The sequence below is a fragment of the Serinus canaria genome, chromosome 9 (genome assembly GCF_022539315.1).
Source record: "Serinus canaria isolate serCan28SL12 chromosome 9, serCan2020, whole genome shotgun sequence".
Classification (NCBI taxonomy): Eukaryota; Metazoa; Chordata; class Aves; order Passeriformes; family Fringillidae; genus Serinus; species Serinus canaria.
The window spans coordinates 23,817,638-23,843,730 of NC_066323.1; the positions used below are offsets into that span (position 1 = coordinate 23,817,638).

General features: G+C 50.4%; 1 protein-coding gene across 3 annotated transcripts; it reads right to left on the reverse strand.

Moving 5' to 3' along the window:
- Window positions 1-965: 965 nt before the first annotated feature.
- ITM2C (integral membrane protein 2C) lies at window positions 966-25,825 on the reverse strand. 3 transcript variants are annotated; one of them, XM_030226969.2, is made up of 6 exons: window positions 25,679-25,825; window positions 11,489-11,626; window positions 9,715-9,903; window positions 9,322-9,432; window positions 4,686-4,836; window positions 966-2,742 (listed from the first exon to the last, which is right to left on the reverse strand). In XM_030226969.2, exons 1-6 carry the CDS (start codon window positions 25,790-25,792, stop codon window positions 2,651-2,653), a joined length of 795 nt encoding a protein of 264 aa, XP_030082829.1. In that variant the 5' UTR covers window positions 25,793-25,825; the 3' UTR covers window positions 966-2,650. The 3 variants fall into 3 exon arrangements, with proteins under 3 accessions (XP_030082829.1, XP_050834038.1, XP_050834039.1); XM_050978081.1 differs by having other exon boundaries at window positions 9,715-9,981; XM_050978082.1 differs by lacking the exon at window positions 25,679-25,825 and adding an exon at window positions 20,251-20,646 and having other exon boundaries at window positions 9,715-9,981.
- Window positions 25,826-26,093: the final 268 nt, after the last annotated feature.

The following is a 26,093-nucleotide window of genomic DNA, read 5'->3' on the forward strand; positions in this document are numbered from 1 at the left end:
AAATTTGGAAAACAGTTTCACAAAACAAGCTGGGTTTTTTTGTACTGGACAACTCTCAGTTGCTGACTCACTGCTACCTGGATTTACTGGAATGCATCAATCACATTCTCAGTATAAGCATCTCAGCCTTCAAGAGGCATGTCTGAGAGGTTCAGGTTTCCCACAGAGTGGTGCAGAGTTGCTTCCTCAGCCTAGAGCTGATGGAAGAAGAGGGCAGTCAGGCAAAGCCAGCTGGGCCAGCCTGGGAGAAGAGGCTTTGGCAAACACAGTCACTGTAAGGTGCAGCTCCCCTCAGAAGCCCAGGATGGAAAAAGCATCCATGCAGTGAAGAGTTAAACACAAAATGCAGCAAAAGTTACTGTGATGAACAAAACATGAACTTCCTCCCTGACTGACCAGAGACTAACTGTGGAAAGAGGAACAGTCAAGTTCAGGAAAAATATTCTGACACTTTCCAGCCAGAAGGATGAATCATGGGGGAGAAAGCCTGGGAGGACACCAAGGGACCCCATTGCTGTGTGTAGTGAGGAAAGTAAAAACCCCAAAGGTTGGCCCTGCAGAGCCAGCCAGAAGGCAACTGCAGCCTTGGGTGACGTTGGACACATTTCCTGTAGAAATCAAACAGCTGGAGAAGCAGGGCTGAGCACAAAGATCCAGTGCCCATGAGCCACCCAAGCAGCAGAGCTATCTGTCTGCTTCAGAGACGTGAGCTGGGCAACTTCCCCACACAGGCTGCCCTTGGGTGTCCCAGGGATGGGAGAGGGGAAGGGCCCTCAGAGCCTGCAGGCATGGGCAGCTCCCCAGCGGGTCAGGCACATCCCTGAGCTCTCCCATCACCTTGGGAAGGACCTCCCCACTGCAGCATCTATCCCCCTGGGCTGGACCCCCCAGCTGCTGCCTCCCATCAGTCACAGCTTTGTGGAGGGCATGTGCCTCCCATTCCAGACCAACACACACTTCACAGATCAGAGGTAAAAGACTTTATTATCCCATGGGTTTTTCCTAAGAAGTAAGATTCCCACCAGACAAAATATACAAAGCATCTTATATTTTCTTTCTACAACTGCATTCTCACCCTATGGAACAGTGACCACATGAGCTGACCCCAAAGAACCAAGGTTTGTCCTTACAGCTGCGGGACTGCACAGTTAGCACATCCAATGACCAGTTACATCATGCAGAACCAGAGGGGAGGGCAAGAGGCCTGTGTGGCACCTGAGTGCAGGCTCAGGCTTCTAGAAATGAAGAGAAACGCAGGGCTTAAATTTACCAGTTACTTCCATGAAGTGAACCAATTCTCTGACCCACTTCTTGTCATCCTCTTGGCAACTAAAGGCTGGGGCTAGCAGCAAGTTATTGCTGGGAAAACACAATGCTAGAAAATACCCATATGGCAGTGGGAAACTTTCCACACCAACCTGCAAGAAGTGCACCTAATTCTTCATTTTACATCAAGCTTAAAGCAGAATGAAACCAAAGTGTCCTTCTCTATTTAACAGAAATTAATATTTATAGCTATGTTTATATAAAATAATAAATACTCAGCCTCTAACAATATACTAATTCCTGTGGCATTACATGACCATCCTGAGATCCTGTTTTGTTTTCACATAATTAACTCATAAAATTAACACTCAGAAGTTTAAAATATATTAACTTTGCATTTTGGTTCTGCTGAGTTAATGATTGTACTTGCATTTACTTTATCCTTCCTCTTCCAAAACAACAAGTTCATTTCAACAGATGGTGAACAGGTCCAGATTTGCTGGAAACCAATTAACAAGAATGTGCCAAGTTGAAACTCACCCCATTCTTTCAAGCCAAAAAACTGCCTGCATTTCAAGAACCTAATTAGTTTTAACTACATTTATGGAACAGAGGGAAGAATATTTAATTACTCTGCAATTCTTCTGTCTGATGATCAATAGAAATGCAGTTTTGTTCAAACAATTTCTCTGCAGTATATTGATCAGCTGAATCTTGCCTTGTGTCAGTATCTGTACTCCACTGGTGCCTGCAGATAATGTGATACTCAGCTGGATTACAGTGATTACTATCAAAACAGCTTTCACTGGAGAAGTTACACAAGAATACACAGTGTTAAAAGATTTGAAAAACCTGCTTCTTGACTTGCCAGTAACTACCAGTTCTGCTGCTGACACCTCCTTCCCTCTGCTGAGCTCTCAACCTGCCCTGTCTGTAGCCTCACAACTATTCCTTTCCTAAGTGCATCTTGTAATTATATCAGCCCCGAAATGGAAATCCTCCTCTTGTGCATACACCCTCTGTCCCAGTGCCATGGCAGCCTCAGTGCCATGAAATTGCTCAGCCAGGAAAAGAGCACCTATTTCCAGCATTCCTATTTCTCAGCCATCCCTTCTACCCAAGCCTGCTCCCAAAAGAGATTTCCATCCTGTGGTGTGGAGGAAGCTGCATCTCCCCCCAGTTATCTTTGAGCACTGTGTAAATTTAAGCCCAGCCAATGTCTTGGGTAGGTAGCAGGGAAGAAAAGGCCACAAAGGACCCCAGAGGTTAGAGCTGCACAAGCTGGGGGGAGTATAAAAAGTAGCCAGATTACCATGTCTAAAGAGAGGGCTAAGAGCATGTGTGTGCAAGCAAAGCCAAGGAAGGTTACATCTGGAGAGTGGCTTCATGACTTTTGGCAGATAACAGTTTCGACCACAAAAGTGTTTTCAAAGTGACGAATGCGATGACAGTTTCCAGCCTCACGTCGACTGATACCTAGAAGTGATTTAAAGAGAGAAGAGAGGTGAATCAACAAATGATAATCTGTAAGAACCAAAGCAAGGAAGGGAAGGAAAGCAGATGAGATGCAACTTCTGAACACTGAAATGGGGAGACAACATAGCCCATATGGAAAGCAGCCTTATCTGGTCTTTGGAAGAATTAACAACCTTCTCTAGGATATAGTCGTGCAGTAAGAGCTGCCATGGGCTGAAGGAGTCACCTGGCAATAGCTGGTTTCAGCTGACAGTATCTCAGTGTTATCTCAGGGACCAGAAAGCCTCCAGAAACCAGCAAAAGTCACAGCCTTCTGGATGCAGCCAAGAAGTGTATAAAACCCCTATTTGTATCCCTGTGTGATTGATCCTGCTGTGGCCCCAGCCTGGGGTGATGCTTTCCTCTGGATAATACTTCCCCATGCCCTCCAAATGCAGGTCCTCAGCTCTGAGCAGCTCTGCTGGCACCTCCTCCCCCTTACAGCAAACCTGTGTGCCCCAATGACAAGCAGGACCGTGTCAGGACTCCGTGGGAGTCAGTGAAGCTCCCACTGGGAAAGCACCATCAGCTACAGCCATGGGGACCTCAGCACCCTGCAGCTTTCCCAAAGACCCAAACCCCACTGACTGTAGGTCCATGTTCCAGGTGAGCCTTTAAGTATACCTTAAAATCAAATTAATGCAAATACTGGTATTAAAGAGTATTTTGCAGCAATGTTACCATTGCAATATAAGGTACATATTGCTAATTTCCATGAAATCATTTTTACACAGTTCAATGTTCCCTCTTCACAATGCTTTCCATACTATTATGAACTTAATTAATTAAAGGCATTTTGCAGATCTAATCTGCTCTGAATAGCTGCCACTGAATCGGGTGCCTTCATTAGGGAAATTTTCCAAACAATTCCCAACAGCACTGCTATTAGTTCAGCCCCAGGAGCCCACGTGTAAATGAATTGCTGGCTCCTGCAATCATTTCTGCAGGATTTGTATCAGGCTGATGGAAGACACAAACACAGCACTCAGCACCCATTTGCAGCAGCATCCTGGTGTTGGGCTTGGACTAACTGGATGGGAAAAGGCAAAGCCCCAGAGGGAAACCCAGCTCTGGCCATGAAGAGGCCAGCATGGCTACACAGCCACAGTGGGGCTGTGACATGGGGTGAGGAGCAGGGACAGGGCTGTGACATGGGGAGAGGAGCAGGGACAGGGCTGTGACATGGGGCGAGGAGCAGGGACAGGGCTGTGACATGGGGAGAGGAGCAGGGACAGGGCTGTGACATGGGGCGAGGAGCAGGGACAGGGCTGTGACATGGGGTGAGGAGAAGGGACAGGGCTGTGACATGGGTTGAGGAGAAGGGACAGGGCTGTGATGTGGGGTGAGGAGAATTGGACAGGGCTATGATGGGACAAGGAGCAGGGCTGTCAGGGTGTGAGGAGCAGGGCAGACTGTGATGGGGTGAGAAGCAGGGGCTGTGATGGGGTGAGAAGCAGGGCAGGCTGTGATGGGGTAAGGAGCAGGGCAGACAGTGATGGGGTGAGGAGCAGAGCTGTGATGGGATGAGGAGCAGGGCAGGCTGTGAGGAGGGTGAGGAGCAGGGCTGTGATGGGTGAGGAGCAGGGCTGTGATGGGGTGAGGAGCAGGGCAGGCTGTGATGGGTGAGGAGCAGGGCTGTGATGGGGTGAGAAGCAGGGCAGGCTGTGATGGGGTAAAGAGCAGGGCTGTGATGGGGTAAAGAGCAGGGCTGTGATGGGGTGAGGAGCAGGGCAGGCTGTGATGGGGTGAGGAGCAGGGCTGTGATGGGGTGAGGAGCAGGGCAGGCTGTGAGGGGGTGAGGAGAAGGGCTGTGATGGATGAGGAGCAGGGCAGGCTGTGATGGGTGAGGAGCAGGGCAGGCTGTGATGAGGCGGTGAGGGGCTGAGGAGCAGGGAGGCTCTCACGCCGGCGGGCGCCGCGCCGCCGCAGCCGGTACGTCTCCTTGCCGCTGCACAGGCGGTAGATGAAGGAGCCCAGCTGCTCCATGTCACTGACGTGCTCCGTGGCAATCATCTCCTCCTGGATTATGTACGTCTGAGGCAGGTATGTCCCTTTCTGAAATGACAGGGTTTCCACTGAAATAAGGCACAAACACTCCCTCAACACAACTGTTTCATGCAGAGCACCATGGACAACCAAACTGTAGAAAATTCATTCTCTGCTGAGGCTCAAGCTCCACTTACTGAGGCCAGTTAACACGTAACCTTGTCCTTGCAAGAAACTGTCCCTTGCTAGTAGCACAGTGCACACAAAACAGTTGAGATCCAAAAATGGAATGTTCACATAAGGGGTGAAGTCAGTGTAGGATCAACCCTGTTATAAACTGACCCAAATTTTAGAGCAGGATGCCCAAAATTGTAACTCTGAGAGTACCACAAAGCCATCTGGAGAGAAATAAAAGCTTAACCAAAATTCCAGGAACTCCACTGAAATGTGTGCTCTACATTTACTTCAAAAGAAAAAACCCAATACCACCAGCCCAGCTCAGATTTCAACATTCTCCTCTCCTCTCTGTTCCATTCAGCAGAGCCACAATGATGTCGTGCCCTCAGTGCCCACAGGAATGGGGACTAGAGATGGGCCATGGGCAGCACATTCAGAGAAGAACTGAGCTCTCCACACACCTTCCTTGCCCCAGGAACGTCTGGGGCAGTGACATTCCTGCTGCTGGGGTAGAGGCCACAATGAAGGCCAAGGTGATGGGTGAGGTGTCATTGCAGAAAGCTACCAGGGAATGGAAAAAAACAGGGTTTCTATGTGTCCCCCAGAGATGGAGGTCTCATCTTCCCCTGCGGGAAAGAGTTCAGCTCAGCACTGGAGACTCTCTGCAAGCTCATTCCCAGGTGCTCAGGGCATCTTTCATGTTTGGACATCGCTGTAGCAACAATCAGCTGTGCAACAAGTGCAGCTTGGCCAGGGGTCACTTGTAAGTAGATGCTAACTAGATCATGAAACAAAGAATCACCTCTGGTCCCTTTTCTTTAAGAAGAGTCAAAGAAATCAAAGAACTGTCAGACCCTGGGGCAAGTACGTATAGGTAAGTATAACTGTCTCAAGCTGAAAGGTGCAGCTGGGTGTGGGCTCTATTCCCATCTGTCAGAGCTGGGGCAGTTCTCTGCTGTTCCTGGGGCAGTTTTCTTTATCTCTTCCACAGCCAACCTTCCCTCCAGGAGATCTCTGCTGTCCATGGCCACTGAGTGTCCCTGCAGGGCTGATCAAATTCCACCATCCCATGGGGAGATGCTCTGCCCAGGGGAGGAGCCAAGCATTCCTACCTGGATCTAATCTGCCCTGGGAACAGCCCAGCAGCCTTTGCCCACTGCATTCCCAGAGGAGCAGCTTTCTGCTGCCCTGCATTCCCAGAGGGAGAGCAGGCCCATCTCCAGCAGCCCTGGAGCTGCAGAGGAAAACTCCCCCCTTGTGCAGGATCCCTGCTCCAGCAGAGCCACAGCTGGCACTGCAGGAGGGCTGAGCCCCCCTGGGATGGGACTGTGCCACCACCCTGAGCCCCCCTGGGATGGGACTGTGCCACCACCCTGAGCCCCCCTGGGATGGGACTGTGCCACCACCCTGAGCCCCCCTGGGATGGGACTGAGCCACCAGCCTGAGCCCCCCTGGGATAGGACTGTGCCACCACCCTAAGCCATCCTGGGATAGGACTGTGCCACCACCCTGAGCCCCCTGGGATGGGACTGTGCCACCACCCTGAGCCCCCTGGGATAGGACTGTGCCACCACCCTGACACACAGGGGTCAGGGCATGCTCTGACTCTGTGACTGTTGGGTTTTTTGTACTATTGTATTTGTATTTTTATTTTTCCTAGTAAAGAATTGTTATTCCTATTCCCGTATCTTTGCCTGAGAGCCCCTTAATTTCAAAATTACAATAATTCAGAGGGAGGGGGTTTGCATTTTCCATTTCAGGGGAAGCTCCTGCCTTCCTTAGCAGACACCTGTCAGTTCAAACCAAAGTGAAAAGCAAGCAGTAGCAGCACCATTTCAGGTATCACCTCTTCTGTTTCCCAGGACTGGTTATCTCCACAGAGACACACCTGCAAACACACTGCCTTAACTCAGTGCTGTGCTGCTGAGCTGGCACAGCCAGGTAGATCAATAAGGCTGTCCTCTAACACTGCAGGATTAGAGAATTAGTGCCTGTTTGTACTGCACTAACACTTCAGTTCTGCAAGAAATTCCACTATTGATTCTCAGGGGGAGAAGAGATATGTGCAGCTCCTGGCAGGGGCTGTCCCAGTGACAGCCAGGGCTGGGGCTCAGGATGTGCCACACCCATGGCCTGGACAGATGGCTCAGAGAGACAGACATGAGCACACAAGCCAGTTTCTTCACTGTCTCAGACTGAAATAGCTGTGGCAGATGAAGGGGGAATCACCACTCCTCCATGGCAGGATTGTGCAATAAGGACAGTACCTTCAAGTCTCTGCCAGGAACTTTCAGCAAGCTAAAGCTCTGAGCATCTTGTGTTCTGCAAGAGATGTGCATGGTCCATCGTTTAACTGGGTCACCTCCAGCCTCCTGCTTCTGCAAGAGGGAGCATCCCTCCATCCTTTTATGTCAGACACTGATGCAGGCCTGGTCACTGAACTGTCACACCTGTGCAGAATAAAGCCTGAAAGAAGCAGGCATAGGGCATGTGGCAGCCACTCTGCAAAGGGGCACGCTGGCACCAGGCTGGCCAGGAAGAAAGAGCAAAGGAGGTTCCCCAACTCCCTGTGCTGCCCCAGTTTTCTGGAGCAAACCACTGGTGTTAATTGCTGGACTGTGATTTGATTCTAGAAACAGGAATGCAGTCACTGAACAGGTCCAAAACTAAACTTTCTGCTGGGAATTAGTCCCATTCATTAGGGACTTGACTGCATTCAGAAATGCAGAGAAGGCAATAGTCTCCAAGTCCAAGGACCAACAAAGCTCACCCAGCATCCAAAAGGCAGCACTTTTGAGCAGCAGGGCAAGTCATAAGGTCATAAAGAGCCTCCCTGCAGCAGAAAGAAACTTGAGCTTTCTGCCTGACCAGCAAGGCCACCCCTCTCACATGTGGCCATGAAGATGGCAGGCCCATAGGATCACAGCTAATTCAGCTGGGTAAGCACCTCAGGACTTTATCCCACCTGGTCTTGAAAAACTTCAAGAATTTCAAGGAGGCAGCACAACCTTCCTGGGTACCCTGTTCCACTGCTTCACTGTCCTCATGGTGAAAAACTTTTTCTGAGCCCAAAACCAAGCTAACCACTTTAGAACAATGTCTCCAAGGTACAGGTCAAAGCCTCCATAGACAGACTGGACACTACTGAACCATCTCAATAATCAGGAGGTTATTTAAACTCACACCTGCTTTGGGCTCTTCACATATGACCACATATGTGCTTATGTAAGCATAAGCACATCCCCTTTTTAAATCCCCTTTTAAATTCAATGACAATGCATCATTTTCACTGACTATGAGTTTATATCTGTTATTTTAGGATGTGCCCAGCATTCCCACTCTCAGCTGTTTTCTCTCAGCTTGTGCAATCCTGCCTTTTCCATTTCCCTCTGCCCCAGGGACTGGTCACCTGCCAGGGTCATGAGCTGTGACAGGTCTGGAGTGAGTTGTGAGTAAATGTGTGCTGTACCCCAGAGGGTTCCCAGCACAATTGCCAGACAGTCACAGTGCATGAAATTGTGAGGACTGCAAGGAAACAAACTGGGAGTCTGACAGGGACTGGAGATCAGGCTCTCTCTGGGCACAACTGTTTGTCTCTGAGCTCACACTGCAAAGTTCACCCTACTGCACATAGCAGGAAGTGAACAAAGAGAATTTAAGAAAGAGTAAGAATTTGATTGTCTTTTGTCCCCCTTTCTTTTAAACAGAACCTCACAGGAGTGATAAAAGACCCAGGCTCAGTGCCTTGATTTACCTGCAGAAGACTGAGACAGATATGTACCTTTTGCAGTCTGAAAAATCCTGTGGTTTTTTCCTGCTGTGAAGATTAAATAGTATTCTATTTTAAGATGGCTGCTTTCAGCAGCACAGGCTTCTGAACTGAACAAAATCGCTGGTACTAAACCAAATTAATGCTGGCTGTGAGCATAACTGCATGAGCCCAAGCCTGGTGCTGCAGCCCAGGAGGGAGGGCAGCACAGATTCCCCCCAAAAAGGTGAGTGTTGGAGGCCTGTTCCTCCCCAAGGGACACCGAGAGCTCTGCAACTGGCAAACCACAGTGCAAAACACAGGAGGGGAAAGGAAGGAATTTTTTTTTTCCCTTGGTTCCTACAGTCAGTGAAAACCAGAGGGAAGGATCCTGCTGCTTCTCTGTGTCTCCCTGGTCAGGCTGATCATTGTGCCAGCCTTACTGCACTGTCTGCACAATCAGTACTTCAGCTAAACCTGCTGAAGCCTTCACTCTGCTCAGGAGTGGAGACTCATGGCCAAGGCTCACTTCCCCAGACACAGCAGTTCTGATTTGCCAGGAGCTGCCAGCTGGCACCCAGGAGCCCACTCAAAGAAAGCATGCAGAAGCAGCAGGGCTGCAGCTGTACCTTCACATTCACCAGCAGCTCCCACAGGTTGCGAGGAGGCATCACGATGGTGGTGTTGAGCTCGATGACGTAGCACTTGTCCAGTGTAATGTCGTGATATGCTGTCAGACCCTGCATGCCAAGCACAGGAATGACACAACTGAACCCTCAGCAATGAACTCTTACTGGGAAAGTGGTGAAGAGAGGGAATTCAGGGAAGACAGGACACTGTGTCAAACAAACCTCCCTACCCAGCAAGCAGAGCGGGTTGGAAAATCCCAAAGAGGGCCCTGGGCAGGAGGGCAGCTCAGGAATAGATCATGTGACAACAATGACAGTGCTGGGCCATGAACACAGAGCTGGTGCACCCAGCTCAGCCCCATGCTGCCCCCACCGGCCCCAGGAGCTCCTTACTCGCTGGAAATCGTGGATGATGTCCGCAGGGTCGCTCCCCCCAAACTGGGGCACGGGGACATTGATTTGCTCGTAGTTCTCTTCAATGTAGATCTTGACATCCTCATGCAGCTCCAGCTGCCCTTTGAAAGGCGAGTACAGCGAGTCTTCGTACAGGACACCGCAGTGGAACACGCTCTCACGGGGCAGCTGTGGGGTACAACACAATCCAGGCAGGGCTACAACACAACCCCCAACAGCTACAGCAAACACAGCAGGAGTGTACCCCTGTTGGGTGAAACACTCATCAGATACCTGAAGATATTTAAAGATCAAGCTTTTTATCAGAAAACATTCTTGGTGAACCTAGTGCAAATTACCCTTGTGAAATGATCACATCTCATTTCATGCTAGCCAGGTCCAAAGGAATAAATAATTCCTTGCTGCCTTTCATGAGGAGTAATTCAGAAAGGCAAACAGACTGCCTGCAAGCTTTTATATTTCCTCACCAGGCTGCTGACATCCCTCCATAGCCATGGCTCCCAGTAACTGCATTTTCTACAGGAGGCATAGAAAAAACTGCATATTTTCTAGGAGGCATAGAAGCTTGGGCTGAGCAGAGAATCATTTCCAGAGGCCCTTGTAGCTTGGACTGGCAAATGCAGCAAAACAAAGTGGATTCACCTCCCAGCAAAACAGGAGCTGCTGTTCTCTGAGCAGCCTGGGAGGTGTCCCTGCCAGAACCTCCTTTGGGGCCAGGGCTGCTTCTCCTAGGAAAGGGCCTCCACCAAAAGCCCAGGGACAGGTGCCCTCACCTGGGACAGGGCTGTGTGTGAAGATGGAGCAGCTCTGGGGCTGTCACAGCATTTCTAGATCAGGTGTAAATGAGAACAGGTAATAAAGCACTGATAACTTCTTGAAACAAAACTGCAAATTAATTTGACAGCAAGGAAATTTATGGACAAAAGGAGTATAAGGAAAGACTCTTCTGCTGAGTGGATAAGTGCTGGCTGCAGAGATGAAGGCAGCAGCAGTCCTGGGAGAACTCATTCATTAATAGCCACTCCACAGCACAATTTGCTCCAGTGCAAATCAGTGCTCTGGGGTTTCTTGGCTAAACACTCAGCAGGCCAGAGCTCAGCAGTTTCCTCCTCAAAAAGCAGCTCTGCCCTGTCTCATTCCCTGTGTTCTGACCCCTCACAGTGCTGCCAGCTCAGTGCCTTGGCCAGGCCAGGCCAGGCATTGCAAAGACTATGTGGAAGAAAAGGTGCTGAATTTAATGGAGGTTGAGGGCTCACTTTCTACATCATCTCCCACTTTGTTCTTACTTCTCTGCTTGCTTTATTAATAGCAGCACCTATTTTTGTCACACCTACAGAGTTTTTCTGTGCTAGAGCCTACAAAACCTACTGCAAAAAGCTGCTCCCTTGCCTGTACCCCCCTGCTGTCTCCAGGCTTGCTCTCCCCTCACAAGCCATGCTGTCAGACTGCTGTACCCCAGACAGCAGCAATGAGGGGTTTAGAAGGTACAACTGGCAGGATATTTTTATGCAGCTAAAAAGAAAGCAAAACAAAGCCATAAGGGAAGGGGAGGGTTTCTGGAAGGCCCTTCCTGGTGTTGGGAATGGAGGTCAGCCTGAGCCTACCACTTAAGAAATGCCTCACCTGCAGTGCCCAGCAACCTGGCTCCTGGGTTAGCACAGTGCAGGGCAACAAAACTCAGCAGCACCTCTCCCAAAGGTGGTCTGGCTGCTCAGGCTGATGGAGACAGAAGTGCTTCCCAAGTCTCTCCTACCTGGGTGATGAAGAAGTATCTGTAGACGTACATCGATGCAAAGACCAGCCCCAGCAGCAGCACGAGCAGGCCCATGGTCAGGTAGCACACCCCGCTGAGCGATGAGCGGCGGCCCTGCGCCACGGCGCCCGGCTCCTCCTGGGGACAGAACGCCCACCTCAGAGCCTGCTCCAGGCCACCAGCAGCCTGCTGAACCCTTCCAAGGGTGCTCTGGGCCACCAGCAACCTGCTGAACCCATCCCAGGGTGCTCCAGGCCTCCAGCAACCTGCTGAACCCATCCAAGGGTGCTCCAGGGCACCAGCAACCTGCTGAACCCATCCAAGGGTGCTCCGGGCCACCAGCAGCCTGCTGAACCCATCCAAGGGTGCTCTGGGCCACCAGCAACCTGCTGGCCCCTCCAAGTGTGCTCCAGGGCACCAGCAACCTGCTGGCCCCTCCAAGTGTGCTCCAGGGCACCAGCAACCTGCTGTCCTATCCAAAGAGGTTGTGTTGTGCAATGAACAAGGCAGGCACCACCCTGCAAAGCCACTTCACACCTGGCAACAGTAAAACACTTGTGCATTTTGCCTCCCTCACCCCAGACACATAAACTATACACATTATATATCTACATATTTATATGTATTGAAAAAATAGTGTGTGTGTGTTTGTGTGAACGTACACAGACATATGTATCATCAGCTTCCCACCAATGGTTCAGAACAAAGACAAGCTTTGTTTCAGTGGGAGGTAAAGACTGACCAAAAATAAAAAATAAAATCAGGAACTCTTAGTTCCTGGTTACTGAACGTAACAACATTTATGTATTTATAGCCAAAATTTTTTAGTTGAAATGCTGCCACTCATGGCAGAACTTCTCATTGGAAATTTTTGTGATGGGAATTACTGGTACCTCCTGGCCCTGCTGGGGTGAGCTGACACTAACAGATGTGCTGATCTCAACTTCATTTTCAGGCACATTGCAGCACAGCTCCAAAGGAAAATGGACAGAGCATCAAAAGAAAACAGACCTGTCCTCTTCAGAGTGCTGCCCAATCTCTACAGACAGTAGCCAGCTCACCTGGTCACAGCCCTGAAAACAGAGGACAGTGCAAAGGCAGGGTTACCTCCCACAGACAGCTCATCCCAACCCATGGTGCTCTTGTTTTTACTACCAAAATAACCCTTCAAATGTGAAGGCCTTTCAGAAGCAGATGAAAGAAGCTGGTTCAGAGATGCCCCAGTTTCCATACAGAAGAGCTGAAAGCTGCCCTCAACTGAGCAGGCAGGCTGGGGAGAGAGGCACCAGGGAGGGCTCTTGCAGATTAACTCCCTCTGTGCAGCTGAGATCTGATGTGTTTGACTACAGACACTCTCCACAGCTACTTGGAGACTGCTATGAACAGGAGGAAGACTGAAAAGCAAACATCAGCCTCTCATTTCTAGGTTTTTCACTTCTTAAAGGAAGAGATGTTTCTCCAGAATAACGTGGCCAAGACCCACAGGGTGCTGTCAGTGCTGAAGCCCCAACAGGAGAGGCCCCTGCGCCCCTGCCACGCTCTGGTGGCATCAGACCAGCTCTGCCCATCCCAGCTGGCAGCAAACACCTCTCTCCCCTTTCCCTACCATGGAGCAGCCCTTGCAAGAGCAGCAGTTCAGTGCCAGGCTTGGAGGCATCATTCCTGTCCCAGACTGGGACACCCCAGCATCACTGAGGCACCCATGGGGACCCTGCCACGCGGGGATTCCCTGCTCCTGCCCTGCACCTGAGCTCCACTGAGATGCAGGAACAGGGGCAGAACCAGGAGCCTGCAGCTCCTCTCCTACCTGCCCTACTCCCAGCCAACGGGGACTCCTCCAGACACTGACTTTTTTATTCCTAGCCACATTCAGCCTGATAACTGCCAAGACCAAATTGCTTTGGGGAGCTACAATTCCAGCACACCTCCAGGAGAAATTAATCTACATTTATTTCTGCTTCATCCCAGCTGCTGAAAGACCCACAGCACCTCGATTCACCTCCAGCTTCCTGCTCTGAAGGATCACTGCAATCAGTTTGCTGCTGCTCCTCCAGCAAATAAAGGGAAGAGCAAGCTGAAAAATATTACATTTTTCCTCTCCTTCTGCAGACAATGGGCAGCAACTCTGACAAGCCACAAAGAACAGAAAAAAAGAAACAAAAAATCACATCACTAGAGGAAGTTTAAAGGCTCTCTGACATGAACCACTAGGACAAGGAAGTCATGCTGGATGTCAAGTGTTTCACAAAAACAGCTTTCCCCAGACACTTGTCATCACAGAGAGAGTGCAGACAGTGGGGGTGAAGAGGAAGGAGAAGATCTCCTGACACTGAAGCAACTGAGAAAAGTGAACCATTTCCAAAGGGTGCCAGGTTGGTGTGGTTAATGCAGTGCTGCTCCTGCTGGGGGCTGCCAGCGCTGACTCCAGGGACGGCCTGGAGAGAGCCTACATGAGGACACAGCAACTCAAAGGGCAAAAAAAATACTCCCACTAAGAGAAAAGCTGTGTTTGAGGAATGCTAGAGAGGGGAAATCAGCTCACAATGGTTTGCTACTTGCTAGGGCAGCTCTGTCTTTTTTGTATGACCAAAGACACTGTTAGACATCCAACCTCTTGCCGCCAAAGATGGGTGCTGCTCCCTACAAAACACTCCTGGCTTCAGGAAAAATGCCAGAGCTTTGCCCTGTGGGAGAAGGTGGGAGAAGCAAAGCAGGGCCTTTATCTGGAAGAAGTTATTAAAAACAAAGCCCCAAATTCTGAGGGAGGAAAGGAAAAATCAATAGCAACTATTCTGATAGAGCAGCAATTTAGGCAGTGAGGTTAAAAGCGCAGCCAGCCAGGCCAAGGGGAACAGTTAACACAGTCCTGCAAAATACTGCATAAAAATCACCTGGAAAACCTGACTGCAAATGTGTGTCTCCATCCCCCAGCCCAGCAGATGGAAAGACCACCAGCCTTTATCACTGTGAATAAATGACAATTTAAAAGCAGCTATGGCAGTCTGCACCTCAGCTTGGGGCTGGAGGCATCCCCAGCACTGAGAGCCCACGGATGGAGCAGTGCACAGCCTGCCCGACAGCTCTTCACCCAGGATACCCCATCTGTACCAGCCTGGAAAAATCCAAGAAGCTTGTTGCATAGGCTGCTGCCTGCTTGTGCCACTACACACCTCCTTTCCCATGGGACCCCCACTCACTGCAGTAGAATTGTTTACAAACAAGGTACTCTAAAAAACAGAAAATCCATCACAGATTATTTCCATCTCTTCTTGCCTAGGAATGCCTGGCTCCCCAGCAAGGGGAGAATCAGACTTGGCAGCAGGGTTTTCCTCAAGGTGTGCATTTCCAAAGGACAAAAATCAAAATATTAACACACAAAAATGCTGTACATTCACCAGATATTTAACAATATTCCAGAGAATTCATTAACCAGACACTGCTTGCATCCTATTAATTTTCTGCTTTGATCAAGCTTGGGGTTTTTTTGGCCAAGAGGAACGGGAAAGGTTAAAACCATCCCTGGGCAGAAGTAGGGACAGGTATTTCAGCTGAGTAAATGGGCTTTCCTCTTTTTGTTGTTTTAAACACAATATTCCAAGAGCTGGACGTATTTTACACAAAAATGAACATAAGGCACTTCCTCCCCTCCCTGGGCTGAGCAGAGGACAAATATTTGTTTCTCCATGAAAGAACAGAAGGAAAAGCAACAGCAGTGGCATAAGGGCAGCATGTCCATGGTCCAGGCACTACAGACGTGCATGTGGGGAGGAGGATGCACAGACACACCCCCAGCTCTGCAGACTGTGTGCCTCTCCACACAGTGATCCCTTCTTTGCTCCATTCTCCTTGGCAGTGCCACTTTGCTGACCCCACAGCAAGGGCTGGGCTCCCTTTCCAGGGGACCATTTCAGAAGGGGCAGTGGGTAGAGGTCCTTATTCTCTGCAGCCCAAGGGGAAGCCACAGCTCGCTCTTCCCCTGCATGGACAATGGAGGAAAAAGCACCCATCTGTCACAAAAAGCACCTGCACATGTTGGTTTTTTGCCTGGCATTGTCCTGCTAACCCTTCATTCCACTGGACAGTCAGAGGCAGCTCCACACAGAAGCCTGAGCTCCCAGACATGCTGACTCTGCTGTCAGGCATTCAGCCCAGCACCCGCAGCAGACAGGATATTGGAATATAAAAAGGAACTCCTGTCCTCAGATAAAACAGGCTCTTCACTATGACTCAGTGCCCTGCCAGCTCACAGGGCCAGCACAGCAACAGAGCACAGGCAGCAAACACCCAGATGGGAAAGGATGGAGGCATGATACAGACCATGGGGGAGAAGAGGCTTGACAGTAGCCTGAGGGGTGGGGAAAAGCCCTAATTCAGTCTTTGTGGATTTTCTTTGGAATTTCAGATCTTGCTGAGGGTATGATGAAAATGGCTGGTGTCCTGTTATCCCTGTTTGGTACTGAATGGTTAAGAGCCATTCTCCTACAAGGGGGTGGAGGACAGAAACCTGGCTAGGCACAATATCTGGTTCAAGATTTAGAAATTAAGTTCAAAGGCCACAGAGAGTCAGAGCAGGGAAACCTCTCAGACACCTGTGGCTGAGCCAATCCCCCCAACTTCACAGCACTGAGCCTCTGGACAGAGCACTGAAGGAGCTGTTAACAAGAACCATACCTGGTGAGATGCTGCCTTTGGAATTTCTCATTAATACAGGAGAAGGTTATAAAAATAGAAATGTGACATTATTGCTCCTTCATCACCCATGTCTGGCTGAAGATGGCAGAAGTGAGAAAATGAAAAGTGTCTTGTCATGCCTCGATCCCTTCCCAAGTCACACATTGCCTCGGCAGAGATGGGCTCAGCTCTGGGCCATTTCTGCATCTGCAGCTTCAGAATCACAGCAGTCCCCCACAAACCCTGCTCCCTGCATTTCTGAAACACACAGGTTTGAAATCTTTCATTTTAGGTGTAGCAAGGCTTGACAAACTGGGGACTGGATTGACAAGTGTCTAAATATACACCCCCAACAGGAAAAGAAGCGTGGGGCGACTAAAAATAGTAGATGTGATTTTGATGACTGACAAGTGAGGAGAGAAATGCAATGCAAAGGGATGCAGTTTGGAGAGCAGTGCCATCTAAAATATGTCACCACTCTACAGGACACTGTTAAGGGAGCAGCAGCCTGAACTCTCAATGTTTGATGCACTGACATAACTGCAGACACTGCCATGGCTTCCTCAAAGGATGCAGACTCCAAAGAAAGAAACCCTCATCAGAACAATCTAACTTACCCTGCTGTTCACTCATTTCTGCTAGCCAAAGGCCAATATGGACTATGGGGAGAGAAAAAACACCAGTTCAAGGTCACTACCTCCAGCACATCAAATCCCATATTCACAGCAAAATCAGTTACTGCTTTACAAAACATAAGGACTTGCAAAAGTGACACCTCCACTGACTTCAAGTGGAAACACCCCACAGCTGATTGCTGGAAAACTGCAGTGCTGCCACTTACAGAAGGTGTGAGCTGCAAGGGACTGAGCTCTCCTTTGATGTGACAGGTTAGCTTTGAGTGTCCCCTCTTGGAGAAGTGATCCCCATGGCTGTATCCAGCGCCTGCTCCTTCTGTTTGTGAAGCAAAGCCCCCATCCACCCCCACCACTGGCAGCACCCCTACTCCCCACAGGGGCTGGGCACTCACTGCTGCTCCCTGCTCCAGGAGAAGCACTGCAGAGTTTGTGGGATACCCTGTAAGGTGAAGCAATGCAGAGCTGCCTCCCGAAGATAACCATGTCTGCACCCAGGAATTCCAACACAGGGAAGCCCAGTGATGGAGAGCCCCCAGGGATGGCCAGAGCGAGCTGGGTGGGCAGGCAGGCTCCAGACTGGAGCACCTGCCAAGCTCTGAAGAAGGGAGGTGAGAGACTACACACAGGGAAAAGGCAAAGGAAGACAAGAAGAGGGAGAGGAACAGAGAGATAAAATATCACAGCAAAGGCATCCTGGCATCCATCAAAGCATCCCTGACACTCCAAAGAATGTTCCTGTGCCAGATGAAGAAAAAATGAGTCCTGTCCTCAAGAGCAGTTATGCTTGGAGAGAGGAGAGGAGAGGAAGCAAAATTAGGAGAATACCAGGTGAGCCCGTGGGAGAAGACTGCCTGAGGAACTGCCCTGGCTGAGAGGGTTCAGAGCTGTGCACTGGCAATGAGAGGCCTCTCAAGGAACCCACACATGGAAGGAGAGTTCTTCCAGGCTGAATGGCATTTCTGATGGTCTAGGTCAGAAAAGGAAATATGTGCATGCACAGACAGAGAAGAAAACACACACACACACACACACACACACACACACACACATATATATGGCACACAGTTTCCAAGGCAACCAAAGTCCCTGCTCACAGTCCTTGAGCAGTGCTTGCACTGGCCACCCGACAGCATTTCCACAGAGAACACAACTGATGACTTTTGGACTCAAAGATGTCTGGAAGCAAAAAAAAAACCCCAAAAGCAAGTCAGTAATTAAGAGACTATCACAGCTGAAGGCAAAAAAGTTGCAATAAATGAATCTACTCACACCTGTGAGTGACACCACAGCATGTGACTACCAACAAAGCCACCTGCCTCAGGAGCCACTTCACAGTGCTGGAAATTAGAATATCAAAAACAACCACTGGCTAATTAAAACCCCCAGCATTGTTGCTATACGACAAAGACAGCAGGATGTTAAAAATGCAGCCTAGCATGTGGGAGCTCCCAAGCACTCAGTGATCATATTTTCCTTCTTCCTCATCAGCAAGAGAGATATAAATCCCCCTCTTTTCTCCTTTTCTCATCCCTTTATGGAACTAAGGGGCTGTTTCTCCTCCCTCTTTGCACAGGGGTGAGGAATTAATTTCCATATTTTTGTTTTGTTTTGTTTTTTTGGCAGAGGCACAACAACTTCCAGCTGGAATGATTCCAGCCTCCCTCTCCTTCTCCCAGGAGTACAACCATTCAGAGCATTAGCAGAGCCAACAAAGCCCCTGGTAAAAACAAGACTGTTCTTACCACGCTCACAGCTGAAGCCCTGAGCATCATGCTGAACAGAGAGGCAGGCAGAGAGAAAATAAACAGCTGTGACAAAGTGGCAAAAAAAAATATCCCAACCTGGGCATTTAACAGCCTGACTGCCAAAATACTGATTCTGATAAACACAGCCTGATTTCCAGGCCACTCACTGCAATGATGGGGAAAATCAGTCCCTGCCATGGAGCAGCTCCAAGACCACAGCTAAAAGGCCCTGGAGCACCTGGGCAGGCCTCACCTGGAAGAGGGAAGGAGCCAGCACAGCCATGTGAAGGCCATGGGTTGTTTAGGGGTTTTTTACAAAAGACTCCCTGAAGTGGGAGGTGGCATTAAAAGAATAGGAATCTTCCCAAAAAGAAGAATGGAAGTTAAGCTTTGGCACTGGGTCTCAAAACCTCTCTAGAGTGATGATAGGCAAAAGGCAGCTCAAGCAAGAGTGAAGCAAAGCAGCTGCTCTGGGAATAGGGGAAGCTCTTAAACTGAGAGGCTGGCAAATTTTAAGAGAGCCTTGCCTCAAAAGTAAAGACATATGCAGGTGGGCAGACACCTGACTCCTTAAAAGACCTCTCACAAATGCCAAAAATATTCAAGAACACTCCAAAACTGAGGTAAGGAAATGCCAACAGCTTTCAGCTTGTTCTTGGTGTAGCTGAGCATTCCTTCTCCTCCTGGGTGAAGGGAAGAGAAGCTCCTACCAAAGCTTCTACCATCATGCAGGGCTTGGAAGAAGCAAGGGGCCAGGGTCCCCACCAAAGTGCTAAGCTGTCCCTCGGAACACACTCCTCTTTTCCCACACTGCAATTGTACAACTGCTCCCACGTAAAACAAACCCACCCAGCAACCCATGCAAGTGGCCCTGGGCACAAGGCAAGGGAGACAGAGGCTGATTTTGCAAGAGGTGTGAAGGATTGGGTGCTGTGGCAACACATCTGAAAGCAGAACATGTGACAGGGAGAAGACACATCAAAGGGTTTCACACGATTTCACCTCAAGTTTTTCACCTCTAGTGATGCCTTTGGATGCTAATGAAGCACCAGAGCAGAGCAACAGCTGGGCCCAGGACTCACCTGGGCACTGCCCCTGGGCTCTGACTGCTTGCCCCAGAAAGCTCCATGTCTGGAGAGCTTTGGGGTGTGTTCAATTTAAAATCACAGCACCCAGTGTGGAGCTGGCACAGTCAAGGCAGGCAGAGATGGTGAGATCAGGCATTCTGGACCTCACCAAGAGCAAGCCAAGCACTGCTGATCTGGCTATGGCCAATGAAGCCAGCAGTGTCCCTCCTCACTCTTCCTCTAGATGTGACTGATTCCCAAAACTGGAAGAAAGGACACAGCCATGCCCAAGAACACCCTGCCTTCTGCTGGTTCTGCAGACAAGAGGGACAGTCCCAGCCAGAAACCTGCACTGATCACTCTGAGCAGAGGGGCAGAGTCCAGCATCTCCTGGAGGGCAACTTCATTCATCTTCAAGGAACCAGACTTCAGGTTACAGCATTTGCTTCTTCCCTGAAAATCAGGACTGGCACAGTGTCACACCATAAAATGAAGTCACTGCTCCTTCTGGAACACTGACAGCTATTATCTCTTCTCCCAGCAACAGTATAGGAAAACTCTGACAGTCAATCCTACACTTGAAAATTCACCACAAAGAAAAGGTATCTAGTTTAACAACAGCAAGAGAGAGGAGGAAAATTTACCCTTCTCTTTGCTGTTCAAACTGACTTCAAAGGTAGAGCATGGCACCAAGGAAGACAACTCTGAAAAGCAAGTGCAGAGAGATGAGTGAATAAAACCAGCACCCTCACACTCTCTTTCAAATGGTAACACTGACATTAAAAAAAACTGGCATTAAAAATAACCCCAAACATTCCTAGGTTCTCACACATCACTTGGGAAGAAAATGTGCACCTACAAGTGAAGATGCCTTTTCCATCTCCTGTAAACCTGGTAATGAGCAAACATTGGTAGAAAAAAATCAGGAACTTCAGAGCAGTGCACAAGCACACCTCATCCTCCATCTCTCCAGACCCAGCTACAGTGCTCTGCTGGATGCAGCTCCCTTCTTCTGAGCTTCTGTCCCATACTTATTTTTGGTTCATTTCTACCCTTTGAAACTCTTCTTTTTAAAGGTATTTCTTGGTTTTCTGTGTTTAGCCAAAAAAAAAAAAACAAAACCCTCACCAAAACTGCTATGCCCAAAGCAGGTAAACACAACAAGTTCTTCCCACATGAAGAGCTCCTCCATGCAAAGATGGGCTGGCTCCAGCTCTGTCCCAGCTTTGGGAGAACACAAACCTCTGCACAGCTATTTCCTGTTCCTCTGGCTCCAGCTCTTCAGTCTACATCTCTTTGGTGAAAGACAGCTACATGTTTCAAAATTCAGTTGCATTTATAATGTTTCTGCTTGGAATAGATACTCTCTGTCCTAATCCCTCTGCCAGTTTTAGCCAGATCTTTTGTCATGCTCAGCTGGAGTATCAAATATTCATGTCCAGAGTCCAGTAAGACACTGAAGTCTAGTATTTCACTAGAGCAGATTCTGCAAGGGGTCCACAGACATTTTTTTTTTCCAATTCAGGCCTTTTCCTCTGCTTCCAAGGCATCCCCAAACCACAGAGAACCAAAAGCAAATGACAGTGCTTCTCCTTAAGCCGACAACTCCGGACAGGCCACAAAAAGAAATCACCATTTCAGCCCATGTGGTTATAGGAGGGTTGGGCAAAGACCAGGAATAACCTTCTGTTACAGGAGGCTGCTTCTTAAAATTAGGATCTACCAAATTCAACTCCCTAAGCCTGAACGTGGTGAGAACCCCTGCAGTTCGAGAGCCTCAAGCCTGAACTCAAGCCTACAAACATGTCAATGAGCACAATCAATCCACACTGCTGCCAGCAAGCTTTTCCTTCCTCTTTTTGAATTTACAGCTTGCTTGGTGAAAAAGCTTCTTTTTAAAAGACTTCCTCACATCCCCTTCCCTCGCCATCTGTCTCCCACCTCACAACATTCTGCAAAGGAGTTGCTCACAAAACCCAGCACTGCACTGGCACAGCAGCACCTACAGGTTGGTGTGGCTCTGCTTTATGTGCCCAAAGAGCTACTGCTCCTCCACCTGCCCCCTGAGCTGGAACCCAGCTCTGCAGTGTCACTGCTCAAGGTGCACCAAACCCCTGGGAGAGCCAGAAGTGGCACTGCTGTCCTGCTGCCACCACAAAGCGCTGATGCTCTTGGGCTTGCTCGGCAAATGCAAAGCATTCCCAGCCCAGCACGGCCAGCTGAGCACCAGGAAAGGCAGGGGAGCAGGGACACAGCCCCAGCCCCAGCACTGAGGCACCATCTGCCTGCTTAAGAGCTCCACATCCACAGCAGAGCTGCTCCTCACTGGGGAGATGTGCAGTCACAGGGAACAGAGCTTCCTGGGCACCAGAGGGGTCCTCAGGGAATGTGCTCCCCACAGGTTTCCAGGCTTTGCCCTGCTATTTCTGCCAAGCAGGGCAACCACGCTGGGCATGGGGGTTGTGGCAACAAGGAGGAGGCTGGGTCAGCTCAGCCAGGAGCTGGGGCACCCAGCAGACAGAGGTCCTGAGGTGCAGCTACAGAGAGACCACCCAGACACAGAAGGGTTGGATGGATCCAGTGCCAGGCAACAAGCAGCTCCTTGTGGGAAACTTCTCCATACCAGGAAGGGTGTGATCCAAAGACCACTGAGTCTTGTCAGACTTTGGGAACGCAGATGGGATGAAAGATACCAAATCAAAGCCTGGTAGTAGTGAAACCTACCAAGAGCAAAACATCAGTCACAGCCTGCAGACAGCATTGTGTGCACCCTGGAAAGCCCCTCACAGCCCCCGGGGCTGTGAGGCACTGCCGAGGTGTTTCCAGCAGGTACACCAGGCTGTGGATGTGGAGAGCGCTCTCCCAGTCCTGCTTGGCCTGTAAAACCCTTCTCTCCCACCAGCCAGACCTGAGCAAACACTGCCCTGCCTTCGACAGTCATCCTTCCAGAGACAAACAGGACTGCACGAGCAGTCCTCTCCCAGAGGCAGGACAGGAGACTCCTGTGAAAGCAACCCCTGGATCACACAGATGTGTTTCCTGCAAACCCCCTGTCCCCAGACACCAGCCTGTGCTGCAGTGTTGGCTGTAAGGCACCATTTCCCCCAGGCAGCAGCACCGAGGGCCAGGCACAGCCAGGCCAGTGGGGCAGCCAGAGTCCACTCCGCACAGACAGAGGGCTGAGAGGGGCTCTCCTCTGCCCTCTTTCATCTACACCAGGTCAGGCTGCAGCGGTTAATGAAACCCCTTCTCCTCTGGCTCTTGCACTGTCTCTGCCAAATGCTGAGCAATTATTAGAGAAAATAATACAAGGGATCAAAAAAAAACCCAAAAACCCAACCCACGTTTTGGCTCGAGAGCTCCAGCCATCAGTTTTATTTGGTTCCTGTGGATTTCAACATCAATCACAAGGAGCATATTTCCCAGCCCAGTTACAGACACAGCCTATGTGTCTATTTATTTCCATTTTAGACTGCAAATATGGAGTTCAGTTAAAACTTATTGAATACTATTTTGCATCTGAACAAATATTTTCCAATGAACACAAAGGATTATCTTACTGGCTGCATAACCTCAAGCTGCCTTCTGCTCAAGGCTGCTACATCCCCACAGTTCCTACTTAATGACAAGATTGTTTCTTCTATAATCTCTTAAAGTCTTGCAACTGTCTCAAAATTACATGGATTTTTCTGACAGGAGTTTAAACTGCATATCCTTCCTGATTCAAGCCAAACTGTGCAGGGGAGAAACAAGGTTCAGCACATGCAAGCTTGCTGTCAGGACTGCTCACCTCCTACTTTTCAGGACACATTAGCATTACAGACATCTTCCTGCCTGCTGCATCTTTGCATTCACCAAGCACCTGCCAAAATCCCCAGGCTGCAGAAGCTGCCGCTGAATCATTTCCCAGCTCTGGCTCCTATCACTGGGATTGAAGTTATGAGATCAAAGAGGAAAGGAATGCAGAGCATCTTGTTTGCATGTCACCAATGCCATTTTGCTGTGAGGCAGCTCGAGAAAGACACAGACAGAAATTATTGGCAGCAGGAGTATGGCAAAAAAAGCCTGGCTACGGAAAGACCAACGCCACAGGCTGGGTGTTTGACAAAGGTGAAGGTCCAGCTAAGCCCAAGCACAACAAAGAATCCACTGTCATAGTCTGAAAAACATCATCAGGAAGAGGCCACCTGATGTCAGTGGATGTGCTGCTCCCTGGACATCCTCACACTGCACAGACTCACTGTAACCCATTCCTGCCTTCTTTCATAGATCTTTTGTTGGTGTTCTTACATGTCTGTCTGCTGGAATTAAGAGACTGTTGAGGAGTCTTTGTTCTAAATTTGTGTTTTTAGGTTCCTTTGTAGCTCACAGAGGTGGGCTTAGAAGAACACCACCATGCCTCCCAGGAGTCAGAGAAAAGGCCCAAGGCAAAATAAAACCCCCAAAATTTATTATTTGCTACCTAAGCCAATTTCATACATCTGGCAGGACCTGAATCAAAATAATTTTGATTGCTGGGATCTGGCAGCACTAATGATAGAAACAAGTTTCTGTCACTTTATTACTTTTTAAACTGCTTTTTTCACAGTGCTCATGAGAAATAGACGGATCCTGCCTGAACTCATGCAGTATCAACAGAAGAACTGAGTTTCTGTCTGTGGAAAGCTGGTTTAATGGCAGGATGAGCTGGAAGTCCAGTGTGACAGTCAGCTTCCAGGGCTGGACATCAGAGGCAGGAAGAAAATGAGTACCTTAGCTTGTAATTAAGAAATACAGTCAGGAAATCACTGAGAGGTCACAGTTAGCCACGTTCCCCCAGGTCTCTGCAGAGCTTCTTGGTGTGAGATTAACAGATAGACTGAGCACAGCCAGACCCTGGCAGCACAGCTGAGAGCTGCAAGCACATCATGTGTGAATGAAGAGATCATCATGGTCTGACTCCCTGAACTCTGCAGAGCAGAGCAGTCTCCTGAAGCCCCTGCTGCAAAGCACTTCTCCAGAGCCATTCCCACTTGTTTGATGAGGCACACGAAGAGGATCACTCTGCACTGCTGCAGGAACAGAGCAAAACCATAGCTCCCACATCGTTTTTTGAGTCAGAGAGAGACTAGGGTTCAATAAATGATCAGACCACATGGACAGCCTAGGGATTTATGAGGAATAGAGAAATGCCATTTAGGACTCCTCCTGTGACACGGGAGCGCTGTTACAAGGCAGAGTGGATGCCGTGGGTCAGGCCCAGCTCAGGACGACAGCCTCACACTACACAGTGTGGAATCCACCCAGCAGGTCCATCCTGGCAGCAGGGCTGGCAAGTGGGGCTCTCCAGCATCAGAGGTTTCACAAACACCCAGCTCCTGCCAAACACAACAGTGCCTGGCTCAATGTCCGTGCTGGAGAGGGGCACTGCCCGTGCCATCCCCGGCACTGCCCGGCAGTGCGGGGCCACGGCTCCCACAGCCCGGGAGCGACCGCACAGCTCTGCCCAGCCCCAGCCCACCTTCTGCACCGGCTACGGATGCTCCAGTGCCTTCTCTTCCCTTGTGCCTGAAGGGATCCCAGCCCCTGCAGGCATCAGCACTGGCTCCCCTCTCCTACCCATCACCTGGAGCGAGCAGAGCAACTCCACATCGCCGTGTCAACTCCCATCTGCAAAGCATCTAGCGCTCTGTGCCCTTAGCCCCTTGCTTCCCATCTTGCTCCAGCACCACCTGCTTTCCTCCTCTTGCCTCTTCCCGGTGCCAACCCAAAGCCTTCAGAGATGTCAGGATTTGAAATCCACCCGTGTATGACCAATCCGAAATTACATTCCCGCAGGCTAACCCGCCCGAAGGGATGAGCTCTGCTGCCCCTGTGTGCGCTGGACATTAACTCGCGTGCCCAGGGACGGCTGCTGGAGCCACGGCGCCGCTACCCTGCCCCATCCCCTCCCCGCTTCTCTGAACTCTGGGCGCCCATCAAGCCCCCGAAGCCGTCGGTAAAGCCGGACACCTCTGCCGGTGCCTGTCCGAAGCAGCACCACAGCACCCGCACCCCTCGACTCCCGCCGCCCCTCGCCCCCGCCCCACTCACGGCGCCCGGGGGCAGCAGCACGGCACCCGCCACCCCATCGCCCCCCGCCGCCTTCTCCTTCTCCTTGTCCGGCTTGAGCGCCGCGGGCGGCTGCTGGACGCCGATCTTCACCATGGCCCCGCTCCGCCGCCACCGCCGGCACGGCACCGCCCCGGGGAGGGGCCGCGCCGCGCCCGCCCTCAGCGCCGAGCCCGCCACGGGCACCGGGCGGGCCCCAACCTCTCAGAGCCGCCCGCGGGCACCGGGCGGGCACCAGACCCTCAGAGCCGCCCGCGGGCACCGGGCGGGCACCAGACCCTCAGAGCCGCCCGCGGGCACCAGGCCCTCAGAGCCGCCCGCGGCCACCGGGCGGGCACCAGACCCTCAGAGCCCACCCGGGCCCTGCCCGCCCGCGGGGACCCGGCTGCCCCAGCAC

Excerpts from the sequence above, each read along its gene's own strand:
- ITM2C (XM_050978081.1), bottom strand. The coding sequence starts at position 25,792 with ATGGTGAAGATCGGCGTCCAGCAGCCGCCCGCGGCGCTCAAGCCGGAC. Across the intron at positions 9,982-11,488 it reads GATACTTCTTCATCACCCAG|GGGTACACTCCTGCTGTGTT; the intron begins GTAGGAGAGACT and ends TTCACCCAACAG. Across the intron at positions 9,433-9,714 it reads TCATCCACGATTTCCAGCGA|GGTCTGACAGCATATCACGA; the intron begins GTAAGGAGCTCC and ends CTTGGCATGCAG.